At 42.4% G+C, this 26,649-nt stretch overlaps 1 protein-coding gene across 1 annotated transcript in view; it reads left to right on the forward strand.

Moving 5' to 3' along the window:
* gsna (gelsolin a) overlaps nt 1-26,649 on the forward strand; it is a 70,643-nt gene that overhangs the window by 21,030 nt on the left and 22,964 nt on the right. The window contains exons 2-10 of the mRNA XM_020514350.2: nt 5,120-5,320; nt 9,679-9,833; nt 11,455-11,616; nt 15,814-15,963; nt 17,829-17,921; nt 20,988-21,120; nt 22,600-22,688; nt 23,520-23,735; nt 25,327-25,460. Of these exons, the coding sequence (XP_020369939.1) occupies nt 5,128-5,320; nt 9,679-9,833; nt 11,455-11,616; nt 15,814-15,963; nt 17,829-17,921; nt 20,988-21,120; nt 22,600-22,688; nt 23,520-23,735; nt 25,327-25,460 (1,325 nt within the window). The 5' untranslated portion in view covers nt 5,120-5,127. The remainder of the gene's footprint in view (nt 1-5,119; nt 5,321-9,678; nt 9,834-11,454; nt 11,617-15,813; nt 15,964-17,828; nt 17,922-20,987; nt 21,121-22,599; nt 22,689-23,519; nt 23,736-25,326; nt 25,461-26,649) is intronic.

The raw sequence follows: 26,649 nt of genomic DNA on the forward strand, positions 1-26,649 counted from the left end.
GACCGGAAACGTCAGCTTTCCTGCTCCTCCGATGCTGCCTGGCCTGCTGTGTTCCTCCAGCTCCACAGTGTTAGTGCAGTCTCTCTACTCTCTCTATAGCCACCTCCCAAAGTACAAGAGGGAGGTGTTGATGAATAATTGACTGTTTTCTCTCCTACCTTGTACCCTGACCCCCTTCCCATCCCCACCACAGCTGAATGTAGATTGGCATTGAGTGGTATGTTTTTGTCCTAAAGTCTCTTCACTCTACCCCACAGAGTCCACTTGAGAAGGAATTTGTTTTAATTGGGGCAATCCATTTGTTGCAGCCAATTATTTGTCTCTTTATTTCCTTTCTGCATTTATGGTGCTAAATTGGACATTAAACTGTTGCTCCAGGTTTTGCCATTGAAGTCCTGCCCTTTTGAAAGCAGAAGTTGTTTTGGAGTTGAGCAGTTCATTGGTCCCTAACTCTGATCAGCCCATGCCCCAGGGATCCGAAAGGTGTAGGAAGATCAACCTCCAAGATGCTGTACACTGTTCTGAACTTCAGTCTCAAAGTGAGACACCTCCACCTACTGCCTCCGTACTGTCTGTGTTGCAAACTGACTAGAAATTAGATTGGAAGCAACCAGCAATTTCAAAGGAATGTGGCACGTAGGAACTTGAAGTCTCCTTTTGTAATGATTTCAAAAATTCAATTGAGTCTTTCTCCTGAGCAATTTCTGCCCACATTAATCACTAAAAAATTCTACTTTAGACGCTTGAAGAACCTCCATGCAGTAGAGCTTTATGTTGGTTAGTCCTTTTTCATCTGATAAGGAAGTCCAATAACTAACGGTAGGTTTGGGTAGTAATTGTAATTTTTGACTCTCCTCATATAGACTGTCTCTAATATTATCCCCAGTCGACTTCCCATATTCAAGCATAGCCAAAACCCCTTTTTTGTTATCCAAATACAGCTGTTGATCCATAATACATGAGTGACTGACTAGATTTCTTGTAATTTAGAAGTCTTGCCCAGATTGACCTTTCTTTCCTCATGTGGAAATGGTCAATTTGTATTCAGTGTATTGAGATCGTTGTAGAAGTGATGCCTTAGGGGTGATTGCAGAAAGGCAGACGTACAGTGTTTCATTCGCTCCCTCCTCCTGAAGCACATTAACAATTTCAACCCCAATCTGTTAAATATGTTTCCAGTTTAAAGTCTCATTCAAATGGAGGAGTAAGAGGAATTTTAATTGATTCCTTTCCCCTCCCTCAAACCCAAGACAGCAATATATTATTTTCCTCTTTTAAATCCCATTCTTTGTTGAAAAGGCTGCTCGAATTTCAGGCACTTTTTAAGGTGAAATCCAAAATGGAGTTTATTAGCAAGCTTCAGAACACAAAGCACATGTGCACTGTTAAAGAAACCAGATGGGGTAATTTGGATTTGTCTTAAACTTGTAACCCAAGATATTAAATATCAGCTTGATTTGCAACTATCTGGATGTTACTGCTCAACTAATTTCCAGTGAGCTGGGTCTAGTATTATTCCTCCTTGAAGCCTAAATATAGGCTACCTTCCAGTGAGCTTCTAGATAGAAGTGGAGGGTTGAACAATCCAGCCTGGAATTGTGCTTCCCTTCTGGAGGTCAAACAGTAATTGACTTGGACTCTGTCATTTCATGTGCTGAGGATCCATTTCGGTTTGGTTCATAGGAATGTTAAACAAACTGTGTAGCTTTGTAGATGATGGAGCAGGCATTGTGGTGACAGAGCAAAAGCGTTAATAGTCTGAGATAACAAGGTGTAGAGCTGGATGAACACAGCAGGCCAAGCAGGAAAGCTGACGTTTCAGGCCGAGACCCAAATCGCTGTGTTCATCCAGCTCTACACCTTGTTATCTCAGATTCACCAGCATCTGCAGTTCCTACCATCTCTGAAACAGCATTAATACTCTCTTTGTTTTAGCATAAAGGAACACTGATATTTTTCTTTTTTTTTTTGTCCAGAGCTGGCAGGAGGCAGGCAGCTCACGTCCAAGCCTTTTTATAGCTGGAAAGATTTGGCAATGTCAGAGGGTTTAGAAGCTGCTTGAAATAGGATTGTGATTAGCCTTGGCTGTTTTTAAATCCAGTGAATTTCCTTTTTTTTTCTTATTTCTTTTAGAAAAAGAAATCTAATTTAATTCCAAAAATAGAGAATGAAGTTTCATTTGGGCTTTCTCTCCTTGCACTCTGATAGGGATTTGGGCTTCGTGACCACTCTTCTCCTTGACTGGAGACTTTCATATTCTATCTGAATAGAGGTTTAATTGCATATTCACTGCTGTATAAAAGAGCCCATCTTTTTCAAAAATATTAGACTTTTTCTTGTTTGTATAAATAAGTACTTGTCAGGCTGTCTGCCAGTAAGAGGGTGGAAACAGCTTGTGTTAATGTGCCAGCTATAGTTTCAATCACTTATCCTCGGCCCTGAGACGAAGCAGTGGGTTCAGGCTTCACTTCAAAAGCTTTGATTATTTTCCCAGCTGACGATTCCTAGTACCTTTTTGAAATATTTGTTACGTCTTACCTAGTGTCACATGCTGGGAGTTGTTTTGAGAGGGCTTCTTTGTCTGAGCTTTTGTCTTGGGCCTATCTAATGAAGTTAATGGTAGATGATCCATCACCATTGAGCACTGACAATTGAGGCACTGTTCTTGGGTAACAAAGACACTTTATTGCATGGTAGCAATAAGTAAAGCTACACTGGTCAGGAGTAATTACTGGGTGTTGTTTTTTTTCTTTGGAGCTGGTACGGATACATCTTCCTCGAAGCTAGAGCAGAGCTCCTTGTCTCCACTCGCAAGACTAGAATCGTAAAATCCCTACAGGGCAGAAAGACGTAGTTCAGCCCATCAAGTCTGCACTGAACTTCTGAGCATTCCACCCAAACTCAGCCCTTATCCTATCCCTGCAACTACCATGGCCAATTCACCTTTATCCTGCACATCCTTGGACTGTGGGAGGGAAACAGCACATGTGCAACCACTCTCCCCCCCCCCCCCCCCCCCCCCCTCCCACTGCTGACTGGAATGGAGCCCATGTCCCTGGTCCTGTGAAGCACCAGTGCCACCATGCAGCCCTATTGACTAATATCAATAGAATGTTAAAATTAACTTCTTTTTAGAACTAGTATTACCTTATTTATACAGCAATCTTAAGTTTTTAAAAACCAGTGGATTATTGTACTATTTTATCAGCAGCTCTATCTCCCCTGTTGGTTGATGTATAAGGTCCCATATTTTGAAGACATTATCCCTGTTGAGGTTTGGATGTGGACCAGGACAAGCTCAGTATCATTTCTGCTTGTAGGAGCTTCCTGTGTATGGATTGGTTGCCAGATGTCTTGTACTCTGACAGGAACCACCCTTGGAATGTTCAATTGGGTGTAAAAGTGCTTGAGACGTTTTCCTATGGATGTGAAAGACATTCTAAGGGAGGTAGTGGCATGGCGGCAATGTCATGGGCCTTGCAATCCAGAACCCCAGGGTCATGCTCTTGGAATGTGGGTTCGAATCCCACCATGGCAGATGGTGAAACTTTGAATGAAATGGGTTTAGTTACAACCAGTGATTATTCCAGATTATCTGGTTCACCGATGTCCCTTTTATTTAGGGAAGAAAGTCTAACATCCTTACCTAGTCTGGCCTATGGGTGACTCTGCACCAACTGCAATGTGTTTGGTTTTTAACTGTCTTCTGGGCAGTGAAGGATTGGCAATAAATCTTGGCCTGGCCATAGGTGCCCACATACTGTGCATAATGTCTCTCCGCAACTTGCTGGAACCAATATGCAAGTACTGACCTTGTTAATGGCTAGAAGTCTGCTACCTGCCACCCTAGAATCTACATGTCTGTAGAGCCCTTCGTAATGAGAACTAACCTGCAGTTAACCTTCAGGCCTGGCCCCTCAAACACCAGCTTACTTGTTCTTTTTTTCAACAAACCAGCTGTTGCCCACAATCCAAAAGTCCACTTCAGCTTACAGGTCTCGGCTCCAACCAAAAATGGTACTAATGAAAAATCAGTAAGAGTTCAAGTATGTTGTTAATCACCTGCATAATCAAAATATGTATAACCATTAATGGAAGTTAACACAGCACAATAATGTAAAAACAGATGAGTGATAAGTTGGACAAAGGTTTCAATTTACCCTACTCTCCCACCTTCCAGAGTCTACATCTTGCACTGTGCTATTACATAGGGTACATATCCAGGGAAGTTCACTTGTCTTTGTCCATAAGTGTGCGCTATTCCAGTCCATGCTTCATCCTTCAAGCCTTGCAGCTGGAGTCCAGTGCAAAAGGCATCACTCGAGCCAGAGACTTGTCAAATACAAGGGTGCCTGGAATGTTTCAACAAGATTTTATCCTGTTGTCTGTGTGCTAGTTTGAAACCCTGATACAGCAGGCCAGACTTGTCTACCGAACACCCTGGCATGAACGTTTTAAAGGTGTTGCATTTTAATATCACTTACTGCGCACCCCCACCCCCCTCCTTGTCTGTTTAAATGCCTGAAATATCTTTTTGGGCAACGAAAACTTGATCAGAACGTGTTCTGATCAAAAGGAACCAAGTACAGCATGGATTTTTGTCCAGATTTCTTTAAATTCTGCAAAGCTTTTTCTCTCAACCGGCAGTGCTGATGTTTTTGAGATGTTTATATTGTGACCATTAGTATGGTCTTGAGGCAAAAAGAGAAACTCAGTTGTGAACCATATTTTACAGGTACCAGATGTACCTTTGATTTGATTTTTCTCTATCACTCATCAGTGCACAGACTGCAGTGGCCCAAGGTAAGGGTTCCTTGCTGTCTTCTCAAGAATGGGATTAGACACAACATGTGAGCCAGTGAGCAGTGGCCGCTTTGAGAACTTGTATCTTAAAAATTACTTGGTATTGAGAATCTTTTCTTCCTGCCCACAGGGACTGCCCTGATAGTAAGAGGGGGCCTGGAATAAGAAACTTTGGCCCAGAGTTTTGACTTGGTTTAACTTTTTTTTTAAAGCTGTTGGGTTTTTAAAAGTTGGTTTTTTTTTTTTTTTTTTTTTTTAAAGAGGATAGAATTTTTTTCAGTGTTGGCTGAAGCCTTTGTTTCTCTCTTTTTTTGAGGTCCCACAATGGTTTACCATCCTGAATTTGAAAATGCTGGTAAAGAGCCTGGCCTGCAGATCTGGAGAGTGGAGAAGTTGGATCTAGTCGCTGTGCCCAAAAACCTCTATGGAGATTTCTTCACTGGAGATGCGTATCTTGTAATGCGCACCATTAAACAGCGATCAGGAAACTTGCAGTATGATCTGCATTTCTGGCTGGGTGAGTAATTTTTTTTTTTTTAAAAGGCTTTGTGTTCATGTTCTGTTGCTATATTTATTACAGTCAACACTTCAGGCGTCAGCAATGCCATTCAGTGGTGCCAAACGCAGCTGATTTGCAAGTGTCCAATTCTCCATGGCTGCTAAGACTTCAGTCGGTTGCAGAATTTTGTAAAGTCTCATCTGAAGTAAATTCTGATGCTTGGTCCATTTGAATTGCTAGTAATTTATAGGCCAAGTCCTTTCCCACCAGGTTCATGTCTTGCATTAAATTCTGATTTTAAAACCATTCATAACTTCTCTTTTTTTCCTTGTGTAATGCATCAAATATCAACATGTTAATAATTTCCTGTGTGTGCAGCTTTCAGAAACCTGATTTACTGTACAGAAATATCTGCAAGGCTCCAGACTCCTCTGACACCAGAGGAGGGGACTCGCGCTGAATTGCAATGTGTTCTGTTCCAGAGCGAAATGTAGCTTCTTGACCTTTGCCCTCCAAAGGCCATTGCCTATTGGATTTGGAGCAATATTCTGGAAATGAACAGAAGACCAGTCAACACGTGGGTGTTCCTAGCCCATCTGCCTCTTCTAAAACTTGAGGCAAGGTCCCACCTGAAATAGTCTCCACCACACCCCCCAACCGAAAGCTGATTTGGTGTTTTTCAATGCTTTTGCCTATAAGCTGTACCTTTTTTTTTTCACTTTGAGCAGTTAGCTAGATGCACTACTTATGGTAGTGAAAGTTCCCACCATGCTGTACTAGAATGTCACAGGTATTTCAGCATCAATGAGGTACAGCTTGACAGACACCAGTGAGTTGGCTGGACTTTGAACAACTGATTTTTTTTTTTTTGGCTTTTAAAAAATATTTCTACATAATGGAGGAACCTGAGACCCATAGATAACAATATAAGAACTAAGGGCAGGATTAGGTCATTCAGCCCTCGAGCCTGCTCCACCACTTAATCTGATCATGGTTGATTTTCTCAGCCTCAACTCTACCTTCCTGCCCATTCCCCACAACCCTTCAAACTGTCTAATATTTTAAACTTCTGCATCTCCTCTTTAAACCACGTCTTGTCCATATATTCTAGGGTAGTGAATTCCACAGATTCGTGACCCTTTGATATAATTTCCCTTTGTTTTAAATCTGCTACCCTTTATCCTAAAACGGACCCCTCCTTCTGGATTGCCCCAGAGGAGACCATATCCTTTCTACATCTAGTTTGGTATCTCCTTTTTAGTATCTTGCAGATCTCGATGACCCCTTGTGTTCCTAATGAAGGGAAACCTTTTTGGCTTGTACAGTGATACAGGATTTGATGTTCTCCTGATTTTTTTTTCTAATCGTCGTGTGAGGAATTGTGCTGGTTATGTACGTGTGCTGAGCACTTTTTTTTTTTTTTGTTAACCCCGATTTTGCCTAGAACAAGCTTCTGAACAGCAAGAGTCCCACACTGCCTTCCAGATATCATCAAATCCTCTGTATTCCTAACAGAATCTTCTTTGGTTTTGGTGCTTTTCAAATGGGATTTCAAGGTCATTGTATCGATGAGTGTAAAGTCACAGACATGAATGCCAAACTCTCCATGTGGAAAGCTTCAAATACATGACAGCTGGCAAGCTTCCCCCCCCCTCCACCGACCCCCGGCCACTCCTGGTCCTTTGAGGGCTTGACTAATCTTCCACTTTCATTCCCCCTAGCTCAGGATTTGAGTGAAATTTGTAGCTCGGGTGCTGGTTGTCGATGTTGGTGTGTTAGCCAAGCTGGGGGAGGTTTGATAGCAGACATTTTGTCCCCTTACTAGATGACCTCCTCAGTGCTGTGGAGCCTCCTGTGAAGCGCTGTTGTCTTGTGCCAGTTCGAATTTGCATCGTCTGGTTTTTGCTGTTTCCGGTAGGTGCCGGTCCCAGCTGTGCATTCTAATCGTTGGTATATTGGGTCTAATTCAATGTGTTTGTTGATGGAGTCCACGGATGAATGCTAAGCCTCCAAGAATTCCCCTGGCTGTCCTGTTTGGCTTGTCCCATTACAGCAGTGTTGAAAAAGTGTGGTTTTTCTCATCTGTGTGTATTGAAACCGAGGGCATCTGGTCATGTCGTTTAGTTGCTAGCTGGTGTTCATGGATGTGGGTTGCTAGTTTGTCTAGTAATTAAGTACCTCAGCCAAAAGGAACAAACGCATGACTAGTTGCTAGTTTGCCTGTTTGTGCAGTCTCCTCTTGCTATCTTGTAAACCACATTCGTCCTGTCCATGGTATCTATTCGGTCTTTAACTCTGGTCAGTTGCTGTCTTAGTGTGTTGCTGCAAGAATCCCACACGTACAAAACCCAGCACTACAGGGGAAAAAAGACCAAATTGACCAATGACCGAGGAGACGACAAGACTGACAAATGGATAAGAAACCTTTCCACAGATGCAGGAAAAACAGTACTCATCAAAAGGACTGGATTACAACCACAGCAGCTGCACTAAGACAGTAACTGACCAGGGTTAAAGACCCGATAGATACCATGTACAGGATGAATGTAGTTTATAAGATACCATACGGAGATGGCACAAAAAACTACATGGGACAAACAGGCAGACAACTAGCAACCTGCATTTACGAACGCCAGCTAGCAACGAAACGACATGACCAGATGCCCTTGGTTTCAATACACACAGATGAGAAAAACCACACTTTTTCAACACTGCTGTAATGGGACAAGCCAAACAGGACAGCCAGGGGAATTCTTGGAGGCTTAGCATTCATCCTTGGACTCCATCAACAAACACATTGCATTAGACCCAATATACCAACGATTAGAATGCACAGCTGGGACCGGCACCTACCGGAAACAGCAAAAACCAGTCCATTTAAATTCGAACCGGCACAAGAAAACAGCGCTTCGCAGGAGGCTCCACAGCACAGAGGATGTCACCTAGTAAGGGGATGAAACATCTGCTATCAAACTTCCCAGCCCGGTGAACACACCAACATCTTCGTTCCCCTAGTTTCAGGTAAACTGCAGCTATACTTGGAATTGAGACTGTTTAGTGACTTGGGCTTTCGTGTGTCAATGTTTAGTGACTTAGGCCTTTGACTTCTGAGGGCCAGGTGTACAAAACCTTGCATTTCCCTTTGACAGCCCACACTCGGCAGAATGATCCAAGTAATGGCTCTCCAAATTATTTCAGGCTTTATTCCTCACTATCCCCTACTATTTCTCACTCTACCCTACAGTGTACATGTATCTCTGGGGTTTACTTGAAGTGGGGATAGTGTTCTTTTGATGTAGGTGTAAGGTGATTGTAATCTTAAATGTAGTTTGCAGAACAGAAATTGTTGGAGAAACTCAGCAGGTCTGATGGTATCTGTGGAGAGGAAGCAGAGTTAGTATTATGAGTCCAGTGATCCTCTTTTTGAACTTCTGCCTCTCTCCACCCATGCCCCACCCCACACCCCACCCCAGTAGCTGCTTTATATTTTGTAATTTGGATCCACATTTTTTCTGTGGTGAGAAACCTGATTAAACCAATGCCTCCAGCAATTATTCCATCTCCATCTCTTCTTTAAATGCAGTTTGTGTATTTTAATTTCCTTTAACCATGCCAATTTCATTCCTAACATCTTACTTGATGCATTCTTAACATGCCTCTCTCAATTTTTAAAAATTATTCATAGCTCCCTATTTGGTAGCTGTGTACCTGTGTTGCCTTTTATGGGTCATAGTTTTTCTTAGCTACATCCAGCTTCTTTGTTTTGTGGTTGTTCAATTCTTTTGGTAATATTCCACACTTGCCTGTTTTTCAGCTTTTTTTTTTTTGAGATAATCCAACAATTGCAAAAACAATTGACAATGTCCAAGCGTTTAGAATTATAGCACTATATGGTAACAAGGCTGTTTTCACATTCCACTGTTGTCGTCCACCACTACCGCTCAACACTGCACCCCCTCCCCACCAAAAAAAAAGCACCTGCCGGTTCTTTGCAATTGCAGTCTATCTAGTCTGACTTTGTTTCTCCTTCTGCAGACCCATGCAAACATTCCCTGAAAGGAAAGCATATCCAGTTGCTTTACAATGTGCTTCTACCAGTTGTTCAGGCAGTACATCCAAATCTCTCATTGCTTGCAATAACTCAGTATTTTGTTTGTAAGAAAAGTTTTAATTGGCTCGTTGATTACGGTCCATCTGTCCGCCATTAGCTATTCGCCCATGTTCAGAGTTGCAATCTCAGTAATATTTGAACAATGAGTCCTGAAGGCATGCGGTTTGTTGATTCTCATTGTGTGTTTGGCAAAAGTAGGAAAATTGCTCCAGTTTTCCTTGCTACGAGGGATAGTCTGACAAATTGTGTTTCTCTTGCTGCACAGGGGATTCGTGTTCCCAAGATGAAAAAGGAGCTGCTGCCATCTTCACTGTGCAGTTGGATGATTATCTCGACGGCAAACCTGTCCAGTACAGAGAGGTGCAGGGCCATGAGTCCAACATCTTTCTGGGCAACTTCAAGTCTGGCATCAAATACAAGGTTTAAAAAAAACAAAAATCTCTCAGTAATCTGAGACAGGAACTTGATTCAACACTTTGCAGTGAATGAGTCCTATGTTTGTTTTTTTTTCCCCTTTTGGCCGTGGTACTTAATTCCTTGAATCAATGCAATGTCTTAAATGGTGTCTTAACAAAAGATGCATTTCTGAAACTGTTGATCATTACTTGTCCTGAACAGTTTATAAAAGTGAAAAATTTGTGAAACTGTTTGAAAATCTTGAAAAGTAGAAAGTTTGTGTAGTGCCAAAAGCAACATTAAGCCTGAGAGAGTCAGCGGAATCAGTATAAATACCTAATACTGTTCAGCACAAGTGTGCGCCAAGTGTTAGAGTACATTGGTGTAGGGTGAGATTTCCCAGCTGGGGCACTTGATGTTGAAAGTTATTCGTTGCTGCCGTACAGGCCACTGTCTGCTCTACATCTAAGCAATTGGATTTGTGATTTGAAAGCTACTCAGGAGTGTACTATCTGTGACTGTAGTGATAGTCCCTTGTTTGTGGGGTGGCGGGGAGGTGATATTGAGAGGTCAGGAAGACAAATATGTGATCTGAGCTGACAGTTAGAAATAGATGAGGTACTTGACTGAGGCATCCTTTTTTAGTGTGGAACAAATGTTAAAATGGTTTCTGGAGTGTTTGAGAAAATGTGGATCAGGAATTTGATTTGTGTTCAGAGCTTGAGCAACAGCTTGTGGCTTTTAAATAGCAGGCAGGAAAACCACAGCATTTCATCGGTGGCTGCACTGATGATGTTACCCAGCAGGGTAACGAAACGTCTTTGGAACAACAAACCAGCTCGGCGAGCCAACCAACTACAACATCCACAACCCGAGCTACAAATCTACTCAAAAAACTTAGCTTGTGGCTTTGTACCATGTCCACTGTAAACTACTTCTCTGATGTCACCATCTTGGGGAAGAGGTTCAACACCAACCACAGTCCCAACATCGTGCCATATGGATGGAGAAACATTTTGCACTGAGACTCTACTGTCTCCCTCTTTAGAGAGATCATTTCACCTCTTGTGTGGGGCAAAGGGCAGGAAGGAATTTCCCCTCGGTGGAAGGATAATTGAGCAGGGATGTAGATTTGGGCTAAAGAGAGGGAGACTTGGAGGGGATGTGAGATGGGAAAATAAGTTTGTTTTCACCCAGAGGGTGGTGGGAATCTGGCACACTCTCCTGTAAAGATGGTACAGGCAGAAATCCTCAACATTTTAAGTATTCAGATGTTCACTTGCGATTTTGAGGCATAAAGGCTATAGGCTGAATGCTGGGAAATGGGCTTAGAATAATTGATTACGCTGATTGCAAACAGTCTCAATTGGCCAAAGGATGTTGTTTTCCTCGCTATCCACCCCGCCCCCATACTGTAGACTCTTGTGCACCCCACTGGACAAGTTGATTCAGCACTTGAAGATATGGGAGTTTGCCACCCACCGATTTTGGAATCTTCCATCTTCCAAGACCCGAGTCTGGTGCTCACAAATAATTTGAGGCTCATGGGTTTACGTGTTAAAATAAATAACTTTGAATGCTTTCAGTGTTACTTCTGTGCAAGCTGACAGTCTGCTTGTTTGTTTTGTAAAACTTTCTGCTGCAGGCTGGAGGGGTAGCATCAGGTTTCTCCCATGTAGTGCCCAATGAAGTAACAGTACAACGTCTGCTCCATGTGAAGGGCCGCAGAACGGTGCGAGCATTGGAGGTTCCTCTGACCTGGGACAGCTTCAACAAAGGAGACTGTTTCATCGTTGACCTGGGCACAGTGAGTCCTGGACTGTTCTTAAAAGGTTTCGTAAGGCACCAGCTTAGGGTTGTTAGTAAGCCAGACATTAGATATTTACTTAAGGTTTAAAAAAAAACACTGTGAAATGTGACAGACAACCATTGAAGTATTATGGTGTACAAGTGTTGGCTTAAAAGCATCTGCTCATTTGTTTTGGATGTACATTGAATGCTGTGCAGGGAGGGGACTGCATTTCCATGTTGAACCACTGGCCACATGGGATCGGGGTTTTTCCTCTGTAGCTTTTCAATCTTTGTTCACAATCCCATCTTCTACGTAGAATATTCTCTCTTGCCTGAGCATGTGCCAGTAATGGAATTAAACCTGGACTGGCCCTTTTGGCCAGAACATTGACATTACCTTCACTTTCTTCTTCAAAATTGAAGCAAGTAGGAGTAGGCCATTCAGCCCTTCAAGCCTGATCCATTATTCAATATGATCCTGGCTGATCATCCAACTGAGTTCCCTGTTCCTGCTTTCTCCCCATACCTTTTTTTTTTGGTCCGTTTAGCACTAAGAACAGTGTAACTCCTTGAGATCATTGAATGTTTTGGCCTCAACCATGTTGCGACAGGGAATTCCACAGGCTCGCCACTCTCTGGATGAAGAAATTTCTTCTCCTCTTAAATAGCCTATCCCTCGTTCTGGACTCTCTGGTCATCAAACAACCTTCCTGTGTACCCCACGTAGTCCTGCTTTAAGATTTTATATTTGAGATTGCTACACCCCAACCCCCATTCATCTAAACTCTCGTGAATATAGTCATAACAAATATCCCAGTAATCCCAGTAATCAGTTTAGTAAATCTTTTTTTTTGCACTCCCTCCTTAGCCAGAATATTTTTTTCCCCATAGAGACAAAAACTACATTCCAGGTGTGGTCTCGTCAAGATCCTGTACAATTGCAGCAGCACATCCCTGCTCCTGTACTTTTGAATCCTCTTGCTACGAAAGCCAACGTACTATTTGCCAGCTTCAGCACCTGCTTGCTTGCTTTTGGTGACTCGTGTACAGGATACCCAGGTCTTGATGCACCACCCCATTTTCTCAATCTGTTAACATGCAGGGTAATTATATGCATTCCTGTACTTGCTACCAAACATGCAAATACTAAACTTATGGATCCAAAGTTCTTTGGTAAAAGATTCTGCTCTGTAGTGGATACTCATTAGAATTTAATATGCATTGAATATGTCATAATTTATCTTTTTAATTATTTGGAGTCATGCACTGAAACTTGAACACAAAGGAAGAGGTTTGTAGAACGGGTGTATGGTGTGTAGCCAAAATGAGTATTTCATTGTGAGCAAACTGTTCAAGCTCATTTGGGGTGGGGCCTCCTCTTTGTCTATTGTGACTTGAATTCTTAAAGCCAAGTTCTGTGTAAATCTAATTCTGTAATCTATGCTGCCCCTGTTTTTAGTCTGTGACGCTGACTTGTAACCACCCAAGCTGTGGTGCAGCCTTGGGGGTCCCTTTGTCAATAGGTTAATGTTTGAGTTGCAGTAAGTATTTCCACCAGAATCCTGGAAGTAGTCAATCACGTTGACTGAGATCACCTGAGCTTGGTTTGAAAATGTCCCCTAGGGTTACTAGTGGCAGAACATTAATGCCTTTTAACAGTTGCTGTTTAATCCCACACTTGTGACATTGGTAGCTCTTGCTTGAGAGTTGCATGGTTTTGGGTTCAAATCCCACTCTAGCATGATTGCAAAATCCAACTCACAGCTCCCATGCTGCGAGGTCAGGCGTTGCAATATTTTGAATGGGACATTAAACAGGTCAGGTGGGTAGGTGTGAAAATCCCATGATGGTCTAGCCCATAGTCATGGATCACTGGTGATGGATGTGAAATGCACTGATTTATCCCTAGGCCACCTTTTTAATCCTGACTGCATTCCTCCCCATTTCCTGATTGATTGATGGATTGTTGGCTTTTTTTTTCGAAAGGAGTACAAATAGCTCAGTAGGGAGTATTAAGTCGTCTGTTACTGATTTTTTTGTGTTCCAAGGACCAGGCTGTAAACCGCATGACCAACTGCATGTGCAGACCAGCCAGAAGAGGTTGCATATGTGGTTATCTGTAACTCCATATTCTAGTCTAAGCTGCTAACCTAACTTCTTTCTAAGTGAATTGAATTCTTGCATTATTGGGTAAGCTCTAGTGGAGTAGCAAGAAAACATAACAGGTTCTAGTCCCATTCCTCTTGTTGGTCACAAGAAAAATCCTTCATTGATCAAAAGCTGTTAAAGGGACAAGATCTTCAATATTATGTGAAGATGGGCACACTAAGTGTTTTGAGTCTTTATTTAATAATATACTTTTGTGATAGGTGGTACAAAGCTGTGGTGGAATTTAGAGGTTTCACCAATGAACCAGATCAAGGGTCACTAATTCAGCCTCCATTTTGCTTCCACTTCATTTGAACAAGACTCCTCACTCCAAACTTTTAAATTTTATACATTATTTTTCCATTTCCCCTTGGACAGGCTTTCTTCCCTGCATTGACTCCTGGGCCAAGTGGCATGTTGGAATTGTTTCTCTATTTGCTATTTTTCAAAGTTCCAGTTTTTTTTAAAAACATTGCTTTGTTTCGTTGCCTAGTCCAACCCCAACAGCTGTTGTCACTGTACTGGGTTGTATTACTTTTGTGTTGTATTTTAGACATAGGGATGATTTTGATTAGCATAATGTTCTGAAGTAAACAATTACAATTAACGAGTTAGGGTCTGTCGGTATGTATGTATTTATTTATTCATTTCAAGAGGTCTGTTTGATTCATGCTTGGAGATGACCATTCCATCTTTGCTTTGAGATTTGTTTTTCACCATGAGAAAATTGATCAAGGACAGTTAGTAGCTTCCTTTAAAAGCAGAAAAAAGGAGTAAATGAAAAGCAATAAGCATTATTTTTAACCTGGCGCACTGTCAAGAAACTGATTTGGACCAAGTACGTTGCTGCCTTAATTCATTGCCTGATGCTTGTTTGGATGGGAAGAATGACAGCTACCCAGACCTAGGAAGAGGCCATTCAGCCACTTAAGCCTGCTTATCATTCAATAAGGTCATGGCTGAACTGTTACCAAACACCCTTTTTTTTTTTTTTTTTTTGTTTTTTGTTTTTTGTTTTTTTTTTTGTCTCCTATGTCTTAACAGCTTTGGTTAGCCATAACTCAGCCAAATCTACTTTGTTTAGTGTGTAAAGGAACAATCTCAAGTGAGTCTTCATATGAAGAGACTTTGTGTGGTGTATTAATTGCCACTGTGTAATAGAACTACAAGTTACATTAGCTACTTAAACCCTTCTTACTAGGATGGTAAATGGACACAGGCCGGCACTCGGATCTCAAGATGATTTATCCATATCCATGTCAGTGTGTTATCACATTGTTGGAGTTGGCATTAAACACCACCTCCCCCCGCCTCCAAAAGCCCTTTTGCCAGTACAGTATTAACACCAGCCTGTATGCTCAATCTTCCAGCATCTTGACCAAAGTGCCATTTGTTTTCCCTTGAATGTTTTGACCATTGTGTTGTGGCTGTGTCTCTATGCCCCTCTCAGCAGTGGAAGTCATGGAGTAAATCTGAAATCTTGCTGATCTGAGTCCTCACCACAAAAAGCTCGGCTTTGGTTCTGCGACTTTTTTATGAATCCACTGTGAACCAGTTCCCAGTGAAAGCTGTTTCTAAGCATCTTGGAGCTACAGCTTCCATGTTGAGCTACAGAGAGGTGAGGAGTGATTATTAGAAACGAAACGAGGAGGAACCTCCTTTGTTTGGAATAATGTGCCAAGTCCAACCGAGGAAACATTCGCTTGAGGCTGCTCAAAATAAAACTGATCCTATAATGGGAGAAATTCAGTTGGGGACAGATTTCTAGCTTTTGCCTTCCCTGACATGCTGTTATGAATACCATTTCTGTTTGTCTCTAAACAGACCATGGGCTTGAAATCTGCTTGCTGTCATTTATGTTTAACTGCCAGCAAACTGCAAACAAAGAGCTTGGGCTCTAACCTGACAATAAGGTGATAATGTCTCCAAAGGAAGGTCTGTTTGCCCTGCCTTGAACAGAAGATGTAATGGAGCAATTATATTTCTCAGTTGGTGAAATCACAACAGTTTGTGTGATTCTACACTATCACTTCTCCCATGATCTGTCTTTTTTTTTTCCCCCCAGGAAATTTTTCAGTGGTGTGGTTCAAAATCCAACAGATTTGAAAGGCTAAAGGCCACATACATCGCTAAAGGTATCCGTGACAATGAGAGAAGTGGCCGTGCCAAACTGCGTGTGATGGAGGAAGGAATGGAGCCTGAAAGGTTGATTGAGGTGAGGCTGGGGAGATCAGTGATGTCCCACACTAACTGTTAGAAAAAGTGAATTTTTGAATAAAAATCTGCTGTGACAGGATTGCTGTATGAAGAATTTTTTTTTCAAGATTATGTTTACTGGAGTTTGAGGGGCAATCTCATAGAAACTTAAAATTCCAACAGCGCTAGACAGGGTAAATTCAGGATGGATGTTCCTGATAACCTAGGGAGGAAAGAACCAAAGATTACAATGTAAGGATTACACTTGCCATTTAGGACGGATAAAGGGAAATATTTTCACCCAGAGCGGTGAGCCTGTGGAATTCTCTGCCGCAGAAAGCAGTAGAGGCCGTAACGTAGAATGTTTTTGTTTTCAAGAAGGAATTGGATGCAGTGCTGAAGGGATCAAAGGATAGGGGGAGAAGGTGGGATCAGGCAGATATGGAGTTGGATAATCGGTGTTGATTGTACTGAAAGCCACAGCAGGTTTGCAGAGCTGAATGGTCTACTGCTGCTCTTATTTTGAAGTCTTGTAGTTGGGACCTGTCAAATACTATTACTTTAACTGAGGACAATAAAATTGTTATTAATCTGGTGACTGATTTTTAGTGCTCTTTTCGTAAATCCCTGCCATCTGGTGAGCCAACAAAATAGCTTTTTAAGTCCAAGAATTGTCTTGTCAAGGAGAAATTGAGCTGGCTGAGATCTTGGGCACAGTTTGCAAACTGTGTTAGAGGTAGTGAGAAACATTTTGAGAGCACTGCAGACTTTCTGATATCAGCAGCATCTGTTGACAAATGCAGTTAATGGTAGGACTCTTAGAAACATTTAGCAACTATTCATTCACCCGGGCTGGCTTCTTACTCATTTCTTTGTCCATTTTTTTTTTTCTTGTTTGCCTTTCACTTGTGTCCATCTCTACTTATTATATATTCCCACCCCATCTTCACCTTTTTGCCCACCTACAGTTCTGAAGAAGGGTCATTGGACCTGAAACATCAATGGTTTTCTCTTCATGGATGCTGCCAGACCTGTTGAGCTTTTCCAGAAATTTTGTTTCTGTTTGTGTCTCTGAATTCCACCATCTGCAGATCTTCTTTCTTTCCCCTTTTCCCTTCTAGCAACATTGATATACAGAGGGGTCTTGGGCTGCAAGTCCATAGCTCCCAGGAATGTGGTTACAAAGTGGATAAGGTGGTTAAAGAAGGTATTCAGCGTGCTTGCCTTCATCGATCAGGGCATTGAGCACAAAGGTCAGCAAGTCATGTTGCAGCTGTATGAAACATTGGTTACTCCACACGTGAATATTGTGAGCTGATCTGGTTGCCGTGCTCTGTAGGAAGGAAGGCTTTGGAGATGGTGCGAAAGAGGTTTACAAGGATGTTGCCTGGATTGGAGTGTATTAGTTACAAGGAGACAATGGGCAAACTTGGATTGTTTTCACTAGAGACCGAGGGGTGATCTGACAGGTGTATAAAATTTGAAGCATGGATAGGGTTGGACAGTCAGGGTCTTTTTTTCCCCAAGTTGGAAATGTCAAATACTAGGGGGCATAGGTTTAAGGTGAGAGGGGGAATGTTTAAAGGAGAAGTGCAAGGCAAATTGTCTTACACAGAGGGTGGTAGATGCCTGGAATGCACTGCCGGGGAGGTGGTGGAAGCCAATATAACAGTAAGTTTAAGTGGCATTCAGATACATGAACAAGCGGGGAATAGAGGGATACAGACAATGTACAAGCAGATGGGATTACTTTCAAATGACACCATGGTCATCACAGACGTGGTGGGCTGAAGGGCCTGTTCTTGTGCTGTACTGTTCTAAATTCTATCATATCTATTTTATGGGTTTTGCATCTGGATGCTGACTTTATTGCTTCATCTTTAGGTTCTTGGACCAAAACCAGATCTGCCAGAAGGAACTCGTGACGACGATATTAAAGTTGATGCGTCGAACAGAAAACTGGCTAAATTGTACAAGGTACAAATTACAACCATTCAAAACCAAGTTTATTCGGAATTGAACATGACATATAGAGTTCAATCCAGCCTAGCTGTTTGTCTTTTCGTCCTCAGAAGCAAAATGGCGTGTTGTCCTTTTCTAGTCTCCAGGAAATTGGAGTTTAAGAAATCTTGATGCAGTTGTATAGGGCTTTCTTGGTGAGTTCACACCTGGAACACCATGTCCCATTTTATCTCCATATTTAAGGAAGGACACACTGCCTGGAGATTCACCAGATTTGATCCTGGATCTAGTGGGCCATCCTATGATGGGCTATGTGTAAATTTGATGCTCCTCTTGAGCTCAGGAAAATGAGGGATGATCTTGTGGAAGTAAAATTCTGAAGGGACTTGACCATAAGTGATACTGAGGCTGCTTCACTTGGTTGCTGAGCCTAGGACATGAGAAATTAATTCAGTCTAAGCATTGTGAATCTTAGCAATTTTCTACGCTAGAGTTTATGGCTATGTTCATTTTGAGGGATGTAGGTCTCACTTGCTAGATCAGTACCTACCACCCATCCCTAGTTGCCCTTGAAAGTGGTATCAAGCTGCTGCCTTGAACTGTTCCATTCCACATGGTGTAGGGACCCCCACAGCACTAAGGGAGTGTTGCAGGATTTTGACCCAGCAACTCGAAGGAAAGAATGGTATTTGTAAGGCTGCGATAGGTTTTTGGAATCATACGCCATCAAGATGTGGGAAGTAGGCAAGAAAATGTTGTGGATCAGTCATTGGTCAAAAAGCAGCTTTAGTCTAATCAAGACTGTTACATTCTTTAGCAGATTTTTGACTTTATTTAAATCCTTACCAGCACTGATCTTTGTTGCTTTGCAGTTGGGATGGGAGGTATCTAACATGGTGCTCAGGCATTGTTAGTGTTCTCTGGTACAGGTATATCTACTATCACCAGAATTGATGCTATAGGATTACAGTCAACTGGACAAATGGAGATGGTCTTGTACATCCCTAAGCATTTCAACATTGAGTGGTTTTGGAGATGATCTAAAACCAATTGGGTGTGTGATCAAATAGTAAGGTCAGCAATTTGTCTGCTTTTATAATTGAGATTTCAATCGCTTGTCCAGAAAAGCCACTGAATAAGCCTTATGCCTTCATAATACAAGCGTGTTCTGTATGAGCAGGTTTAATCTCCATGTTAGAGCAGCCAGTTACACTACCACTATGCCTGCCATATGTAGTTACCCTCCCCACGAGTGTATGTCCGATCAGATTTGTTGCATCACAGTTCTATTAAAGCAGCAGTTTGGACTTTTTTTTTTTTTTTTTGTAACATCAATCCGGCTTCATCTGTGGAATTCTTTTTAAATTTATTAAATATTCCCATTACATTTATTTTCATCAGTATTTGCCAATTTTCAGCTTTTGGTTTTAAAGGAGTTGGAGATTTCAGCCAGGCACGTGACACTGGGAGGTGGCTTCTTTCGCTGCAACTAGAACTTTTTGATCCTGATTTCAGTCATGTGCACCAGTGATCTCCTGATTCCTCAGTACACCATCGTGTGCTTCAATAAAGGCTCGATACTGTGACTGCCTTTGCACTTTTTAAACTGAAACTGGAGGGTGAACCAACTCCTCCCATGATAGGCTGAGAGATAGCAACATAGCTGCAACAGCACACCTAGAGATAGTAAGAACTGCCGATGCTGTTAACACGAGGAACACAGCAGGCCAGGCAGCATCAGAGGAGCAGGAAAGCTGATGTTTTGGGTCAGGACCCTTCAGACATGGGGAAGGGGACTCTGAAATAAAAAGAGAGAGGGAATAGCCCTCTCAAACAGGGCCTTTAAGATAGGAAGGATTACTTCAAAGTCTCATTGGCACATGGTGTTAGTGTTTCAGGATTTTTAAATTTGTATATGTTTTGTTCCACTTGGCAATTTCAGCCAAAAGAATTGGTCAGTTCCAAGGGAAACACCTATTGGGTCCACAGTGTCTCTGCTGTGCACTTAAATGGCAGTTTTGGACTTCGGGAGGCATGATTATTGTACTTTGTCTTACAGCTACTTTGCAATATACCTTTTCTTAAAGTACATGCTCATGATCTGAACATTTAGTTTGCATCCCTTAACAGGGCATGAGTATTTTAGCATTGGCTCAGACAGTGAAGTGGCCTGTGCGTATAAACATGTCTGAATCTTTCAGTGATAGGTTATCCACATCTCGTTCTTGTCCCAGAAGCTAACATACATATTGTTCCATTGGGTGCAAATAGCCTGCTGGAGGCAAAAGCCCATAGCTGGGTGGTCATTCACTGCTGACCTTGGTCTTGCAGTTGAACTGCTGTGCTTCTTCTGTTCAGCGTGCTGCATAGTGAAGGGAATGTTGACCCATGTCAATTGAAGCGTGTGGGTAAAATCTTCTGTTTCATTTGCAGTCTGAGCATCTGGCTGCTCCCAGGCCTATGAGTATAATCAGCAGCATAAGGAAGCAACTAGCTATGGAGTGTGCTCTGTCCGTCTTATGACCAGATCAGGAACTTTAATTCAGACCAAAACACCACCACTGCCACCCTCCCTACCCCCCTCACTCTGGTACTTCAGGGCTAGGCCACTGCAGTGATTTATTTTTGGGTCACTTCCCATCTATAAATCCCTGCTGGGGTGCCAGCTAGCTGCTTGGTGCAGATTGTTTTGTCTGCAGGAGCTGGAACCTTGAGCTCCGTCTGTCTGCTTGCAGCTCAGCAGTTTCCTGCCCTCATACAGGTCAGAGCTACCGCTAGGGTAGCATAGGTGGCTGTGTTGTATAAACAGGCTGTTGCTTCACTTAGAACACAGGAGTTCCTGAAAAGTTACCCAAATAAAATGCCACCTCAAAGCCTGAAGAGGGGGATCCCCAGGTTTATTCAGAGTAACTATACTTTTTTTAATGCCAAAAAATTTCAAGGAGGTTCAAGCGAGGTATATCTCAAGTGGTTTCTAATGGGCTGGAACACATGGCTGGCTTTCTGACTAAATGTTCTTCTTCCTGCTGCCCTGCCCCTGCTCTTCACCACCCCCCACAAAAAAAAAAACCTTTTCCCCAGGTTTCAGATGCAGCTGGTGAAGTTCAATTAAACATGGTGTCTGCAGAGAACCCATTCAAGCAGAGCATGTTGGACTCTGAAGATAGCTTCATCCTAGACAATGGTTCCAATGGGCAGATCTTCGTGTGGAAAGGTAAGGAAGGTTTGGCCAGTTGATGAGCCATTAATAAGAGGTTTTGAGGTGCGTTTTCTTTTAAATTTGGCTCAAACGTTTGCAATTTGAGATGAAACTTGCCTTGCCCACTCCTTGCTGTTCTTGATTTGGATGTCCAAGTGGCAAATAAAACTGTTCCTGGATCACATCCCAACGCATTCGGTGAGTTGATCCTAGTGAATTGTGTACGTGTGGTTGGAGGGAGCAAATTCTTTGGACCAACTCGTCAGACTAAGATTGAGAGTGGAGATTAGAATGTTGTAAGTTTGGAAATTGATGATGAACTTTTCTGCCACAGCAGGGTCACATGAGTGAATCTAGGGGAGTACCCCCTGGGTGTTGGCTTGCTCATTGTGGAGCCAGTCATATTTTTGTGACACTTCAAGGAGCTTTGTGTGTGCAAGGTCTTGGGGTATGCCTGGAATGAAAATTTAAAGTTATTCTTGTCAAGTTGCTCACTAATTGAATCAATAATTCTTGCTGTATGTTATGTACAGTACAACCTCTCCTGCCCATCTTCACAGAATCCCAGGAGGGGGATGGGGGACAACTCATTGTGCTTTTACCAGCTCATTCAATGAGCTTCATTATCTACTTCCACTATCCAGGTTTTGCTCCATACCCTTGCACATTTTTTGTTTGTTATCTAAATATTTGTCCAATGCCTGAAGTGAACTTGGCTCCACCACACTTCCAGGCAGTGTATCGCGTGCCTAATTATTAGTGTGAAAGTTTTATCCTCTCTTCTTACACTTTGAAGACTCCTTGTGTCTTCCATGTTTTGCAATATGGTGGGAGGAGGCTCTCCCAGAGACCATCAGAAATCCTTCAGTTGTCCAGCAAATACCTGTCCTGGAAAAGTTAAAAGGAGTTGGTGTTTTAACTGTACTGTTTTTAAAGGGGGGAGAATGAAAGGAGGGATCAGTTTGTTTTGTTTTTAATGTTACAATGTTAATCTTGGTGTGCTGTATTGTTTATTGTCTAACTCTCTGCCCTGTGAGGGCAGTTACAGGCTGACGCCTTGACCTGCAGTGGTCAATACCCACTTAATATTACTGGTTTGCTGAAGAGTAGACCATCTTGGTATGGAGTTACTTTTTTTCATATATGTAAGGGTGGCAGGTTCTCTTCCCTAAAGAGTTGCATGACCAACTGGATTTTACAGCAGTTTATTATGGTCACTTTACTGACGTGAGCATTTTACCGGCTCTAGATGTAAAAATTCAAATTCATAACTACCACATTTTATATTTCCATTTTTTATTGATTTAAATATCCTGGGGTTCTAAATTAGTCCAGCCACACAACCACCTAACATGATCACATGTTAATCAGATGCTTCAGTCTTTCTGCCTCGGGTGTTATTCTGATTTTTTTTTTTAATGTCAAGTTATTGCTAAAGGCCAAGCATATGGTCTTAAGAAAAGAAAATTAGAAACCCTTTTTTCTATTTCAAAGGTAAGAATGCTAATCCAGAAGAACGGAAAGCTGCTCTGAAAGCTGCTGAAGACTTTATTACAAAAATGGGATACCCCAAGCACACCCAGGTAGGATCTGCTGATTTGCTCCTCGTCGACATGGCAACAGCTTTCCTCGGTTCTTCAAACTACAGACGCCACTCCCTTTTGAAATGAGTGGTATTTGTGGGTGAAAGGATGTTGCCACTGTTCCTATTTCCTAAGACTTGGCCTAAAGGCTTGTTTAGCTCACAATGGGGGATCAACTGCTTTGAAGAGAACAATCTTAATGCGATGTAATCAATTGCATGATAGCAACTGGGTATTCATCATGTTAGGTTTTGTTACAAAGTTGGAGGGAGGGCCCTTGTGGCTTAGTGGTGATGTCCCTGTTTCTGGGTTGGGAGGCTCAGGTTCAAGACTTACCTACTCCAAAAATGTGGAATAGCTCTGAACAGGTTGACTTTACAAGTATCTAGGCCTGAGGAGACCTATGGATGTCAGCCCGTACTCAACAAGATCCGAAGATGTTTTGTTTTATTTCTGTCCAAGGCGTAAGACGGTGTCAAATTGGGTGGAGTTTAATACAGCCTCCAACATTCACCTTTTTCAGAACCATTATCTTGCACAACAAAACAAACACTGAAACTATGTATATGGGGAGAGGGCAGGAAGAGACACTGCATCTGGTGCTCATATATCCAGGGATTTTTTTTTTAGAATTTACTTGAGTGCTGTGTTTAGCCTGGTCCCATTTTACATCCAGGGTTACACTACAGAACTACTTGTGGAATAAATATCTTGCTGATTTTAACGACTATATTTTTCTGCTTTGATGGTTTATACTCAGAAGAACAGATGTAACCCTTCCATTGTAATGTAAGGCTGTTGTAATAAACCTGCAACTGTCATGTTTCTTAGGTTCAGATTCTGCCAGAGACCGGTGAGACCCCACTGTTCAAGCAATTCTTCAAGAATTGGGTTGACCTGTATCAGACGGAGGGAATGGGAACCTGTTACGTCTCTGGGCAGATTGCCAAAATTGAAAAAGTGCCTTTCGATGCTGCAACTTTGCACGAGTCTCCTGCCATGGCTGCTCAATATGGAATGGTGGATGATGGGTCTGGAGATAAAACGGTAAACTGCTAACTCATCACTACCTCCTGGAGAGCTACCAACCTGAGGATGGAGGTTTATGAAGCAAAGGGGTAGCTTGTTGGAAGCATTAAGATTTCCCTGAAGGAAACCTGGTCTTCACTAGGACCCAGCTGTGTAGAGATGTTGTTCGTGCCACTTCCAAACCTGCTTTCAGCAACCACCTTTCACTTTTGTGTAGCATCTTGTAATGTAGTGTAGTGTCCCATGACACTTGGTCGCCTTTGACAGTAGACACCATTTAAATTTCAGCTTCTCATTTGCTAAGTTATCATTCTGTCAATTTTGGCTGACCAGCTTAAGGATGTCTGGAGAAAGGTGTGGGAGTAGGTGCTTTGCCTGTTGGACAAGGGCAAACAGGAGTGGAAGCAGTTTGGGGGTTTAGGGATGGGGATTGGAGACATGAAAAATGGTATTTGAAGGGGCTGACCATGTCTGCTATGCAATTAGTTCAGAAATCTCTCATTGGCTGTGGCTGGACCACACCAAGTGCAGGCACCTTTTCTCTGCAGCTGAAACTACATCTGGGTGATCTTTGAGTTTTTTTTTAAACCAGCTTCCTTCCATGTAGTAACACTCTTTCTCCTGTGCTCCCCCATCTTTCTACACTGTCAAAGAGGCTTGTAGCTAAATTGTCATTTAAGGTCCGAGACCTTTTTTAAAACAGATAAATCTGCTGTTTGCCGTTGTCCAACAAGGCCAACCACCTTCCAGCTTTAGACCTAGAACCACACTTTATCTAGACATCCTTACTGCACCTAAAGTTACTTTATTGGATTGCAAATTAAATTTGGAGAGACTTCAGAACCTAAACAGTTAACGTACACTACAGGCCCCATTCTCCTCCGTTACTATATTCCAGATTGTGTAATGCAAGATCAAGTGTAAATGCAAGTAACTATATATTGTTTCACATGCATCTTAAAGAAAATCAGATATCTATCTGGTGAACGTAATGTTTTTGATGGCCTGGAGGAAGCATGTAGGGCTGTTTTACTTTGAAATGCCATGGATTCCTATCTGGTGTAAATTGTACGCCATAAGGAACGGGGGGGGGTTGGTGAGTGGCAGAGTTGAATTGGGAGGATATAGTGCTTTTGTTTCTTCGCTGTAATGGCTACCACCATAGACAAAAGGAAAAGAATAAGTTATTATGATGGGTCTCAGTTCCTTGCAGTAGCTACTTTGGGATAGGTTACCCACGTTAGAATCAGGTTTCATTTTCATGCCAAGTGTGACTGGGAGTAGTATCAGACTGAAACTTGCACTGTCTAATTTAACATGGATGCTGTACTAACCAATGTGCCTCTTGTTTCTGGGCCAGAGGGGGGAACAACTGGTACGTTCTGCTATCCTGTGGCCTCTTTGTGCTGGACGGTGAGTGTACCTGTCCTACTGTGGACTAAAAGAAGCTTGAGGAACTGTCCACTGTGGTGTACACGGAAGTAACCAGTTGGTTGACTTTATGGAAAAAGGCCTTACCTGCTCCAATTGGAGTCAGTGCCTTCAGAAACCTGAATGGGGATAAAATACTACCTTGGACAAGACTAATGATCAAATTGAACCATTTCAGATCTGGCGTATTGAAGGCAGTGACAAAGTACCTGTTGACTCAAGTACTCATGGCCAGTTCTACGGAGGGGACTGCTACATTATCCTGTATCCTTACACCTTCTCAGGAAGACAGGGTCACATCATCTATTACTGGTAAGCTGTTGGAAGACTTTTTATTGGATAGTCTATTTATTGTTTACTTTTTTCTTTTGTAAAAGCTTTCTGGGGTCACTTCTTGTTTCGATGGACATTGCTGACACACATTGAGAAGGCTGTTCAAGCTGGGTGCCCTCTGTGAATTCAGCTAGGCGTCCAATTTCCATGGGGCTGTTTAAAGGAGGAGTGGATGGTTCTGTCTCCTTCCCACCAACGCCACTATCTCAAATGGCCAGGCAAGTGTCCATTCCTTTCACCTTGCTGTGGGAGATCGTGGAAACAGGCCCTTCGGCCCAACAAGTCCACATCGGACCTTGGATATCCCACCCAGATAACCTACCTAATCTACGCATACCTGAACACTACAGGCAATTTAGCATGGCCAATCCACCTACCCTGCATGTTTTTGGACTGTGTGGGAGGAAACCCATGCAGACACTGGGAGAATGTGCACACTCCACACAGACATTCGCCCGAGGGTAGAATCGAACTCAGGGCCCTGGGGCTGCGAGGCAGCAGTGCTAACCACTGAGCCACCGTGCTGCCCCTGATCTTGCTGCATTTGCCAACACAACTATGACCACTTCAAAAACTATTCACTGCCTGTGAATATCATTGTTTCTGGTGAATGTGAAAGGTGTTTATAGTCCTTGTGAAAGAAGAAATCTGAGCCAGTCTTAGAATAGTTTCCATCCAATGAAATGTTACCAGCAAGTGTCCCTGGGTCCATGCTACTCCTGAATTAGTCCGTTATATTGCAGTGACCTCTTTCTGTATGTAAACTCCAACTGAAAATTGAGTGGAGGGTGCAAAGCACCATCTGAGATTTTGTTCATAGGATGTGGGCATCTGTGTGTCAGCATTATTGCTTATCCCTAACTACCTTCAAGGCTGTTAAGTGTCAACCACATTGCCAAAGGTCTGGAGAATCACGTAAGTCAGACCAGTAAAATTTCCTTTTCTAAAAAGAAATGACCGGGTACTGAAAATAAATCGGTCTTTTCTGATTTGTTCCTTTACTGTGAGCTTAGGAAAAGTGCTGTGCACGTTGTTAGGACAAGAGCTGTTTATTGTTTCCAGCTAACTAGGCGAAGGATAGAACTACAGCTTAATCCTGGTACATCTGAGTTCTAATTTCTATGTTCATGACCGGTTTATTGAGCTCCAACTCCAAAAGAGCCACTGT

The sequence above is a fragment of the Rhincodon typus genome, chromosome 28 (genome assembly GCF_021869965.1).
Source record: "Rhincodon typus isolate 14 chromosome 28, sRhiTyp1.1, whole genome shotgun sequence".
Lineage (NCBI taxonomy): Eukaryota > Metazoa > Chordata > Chondrichthyes > Orectolobiformes > Rhincodontidae > Rhincodon > Rhincodon typus.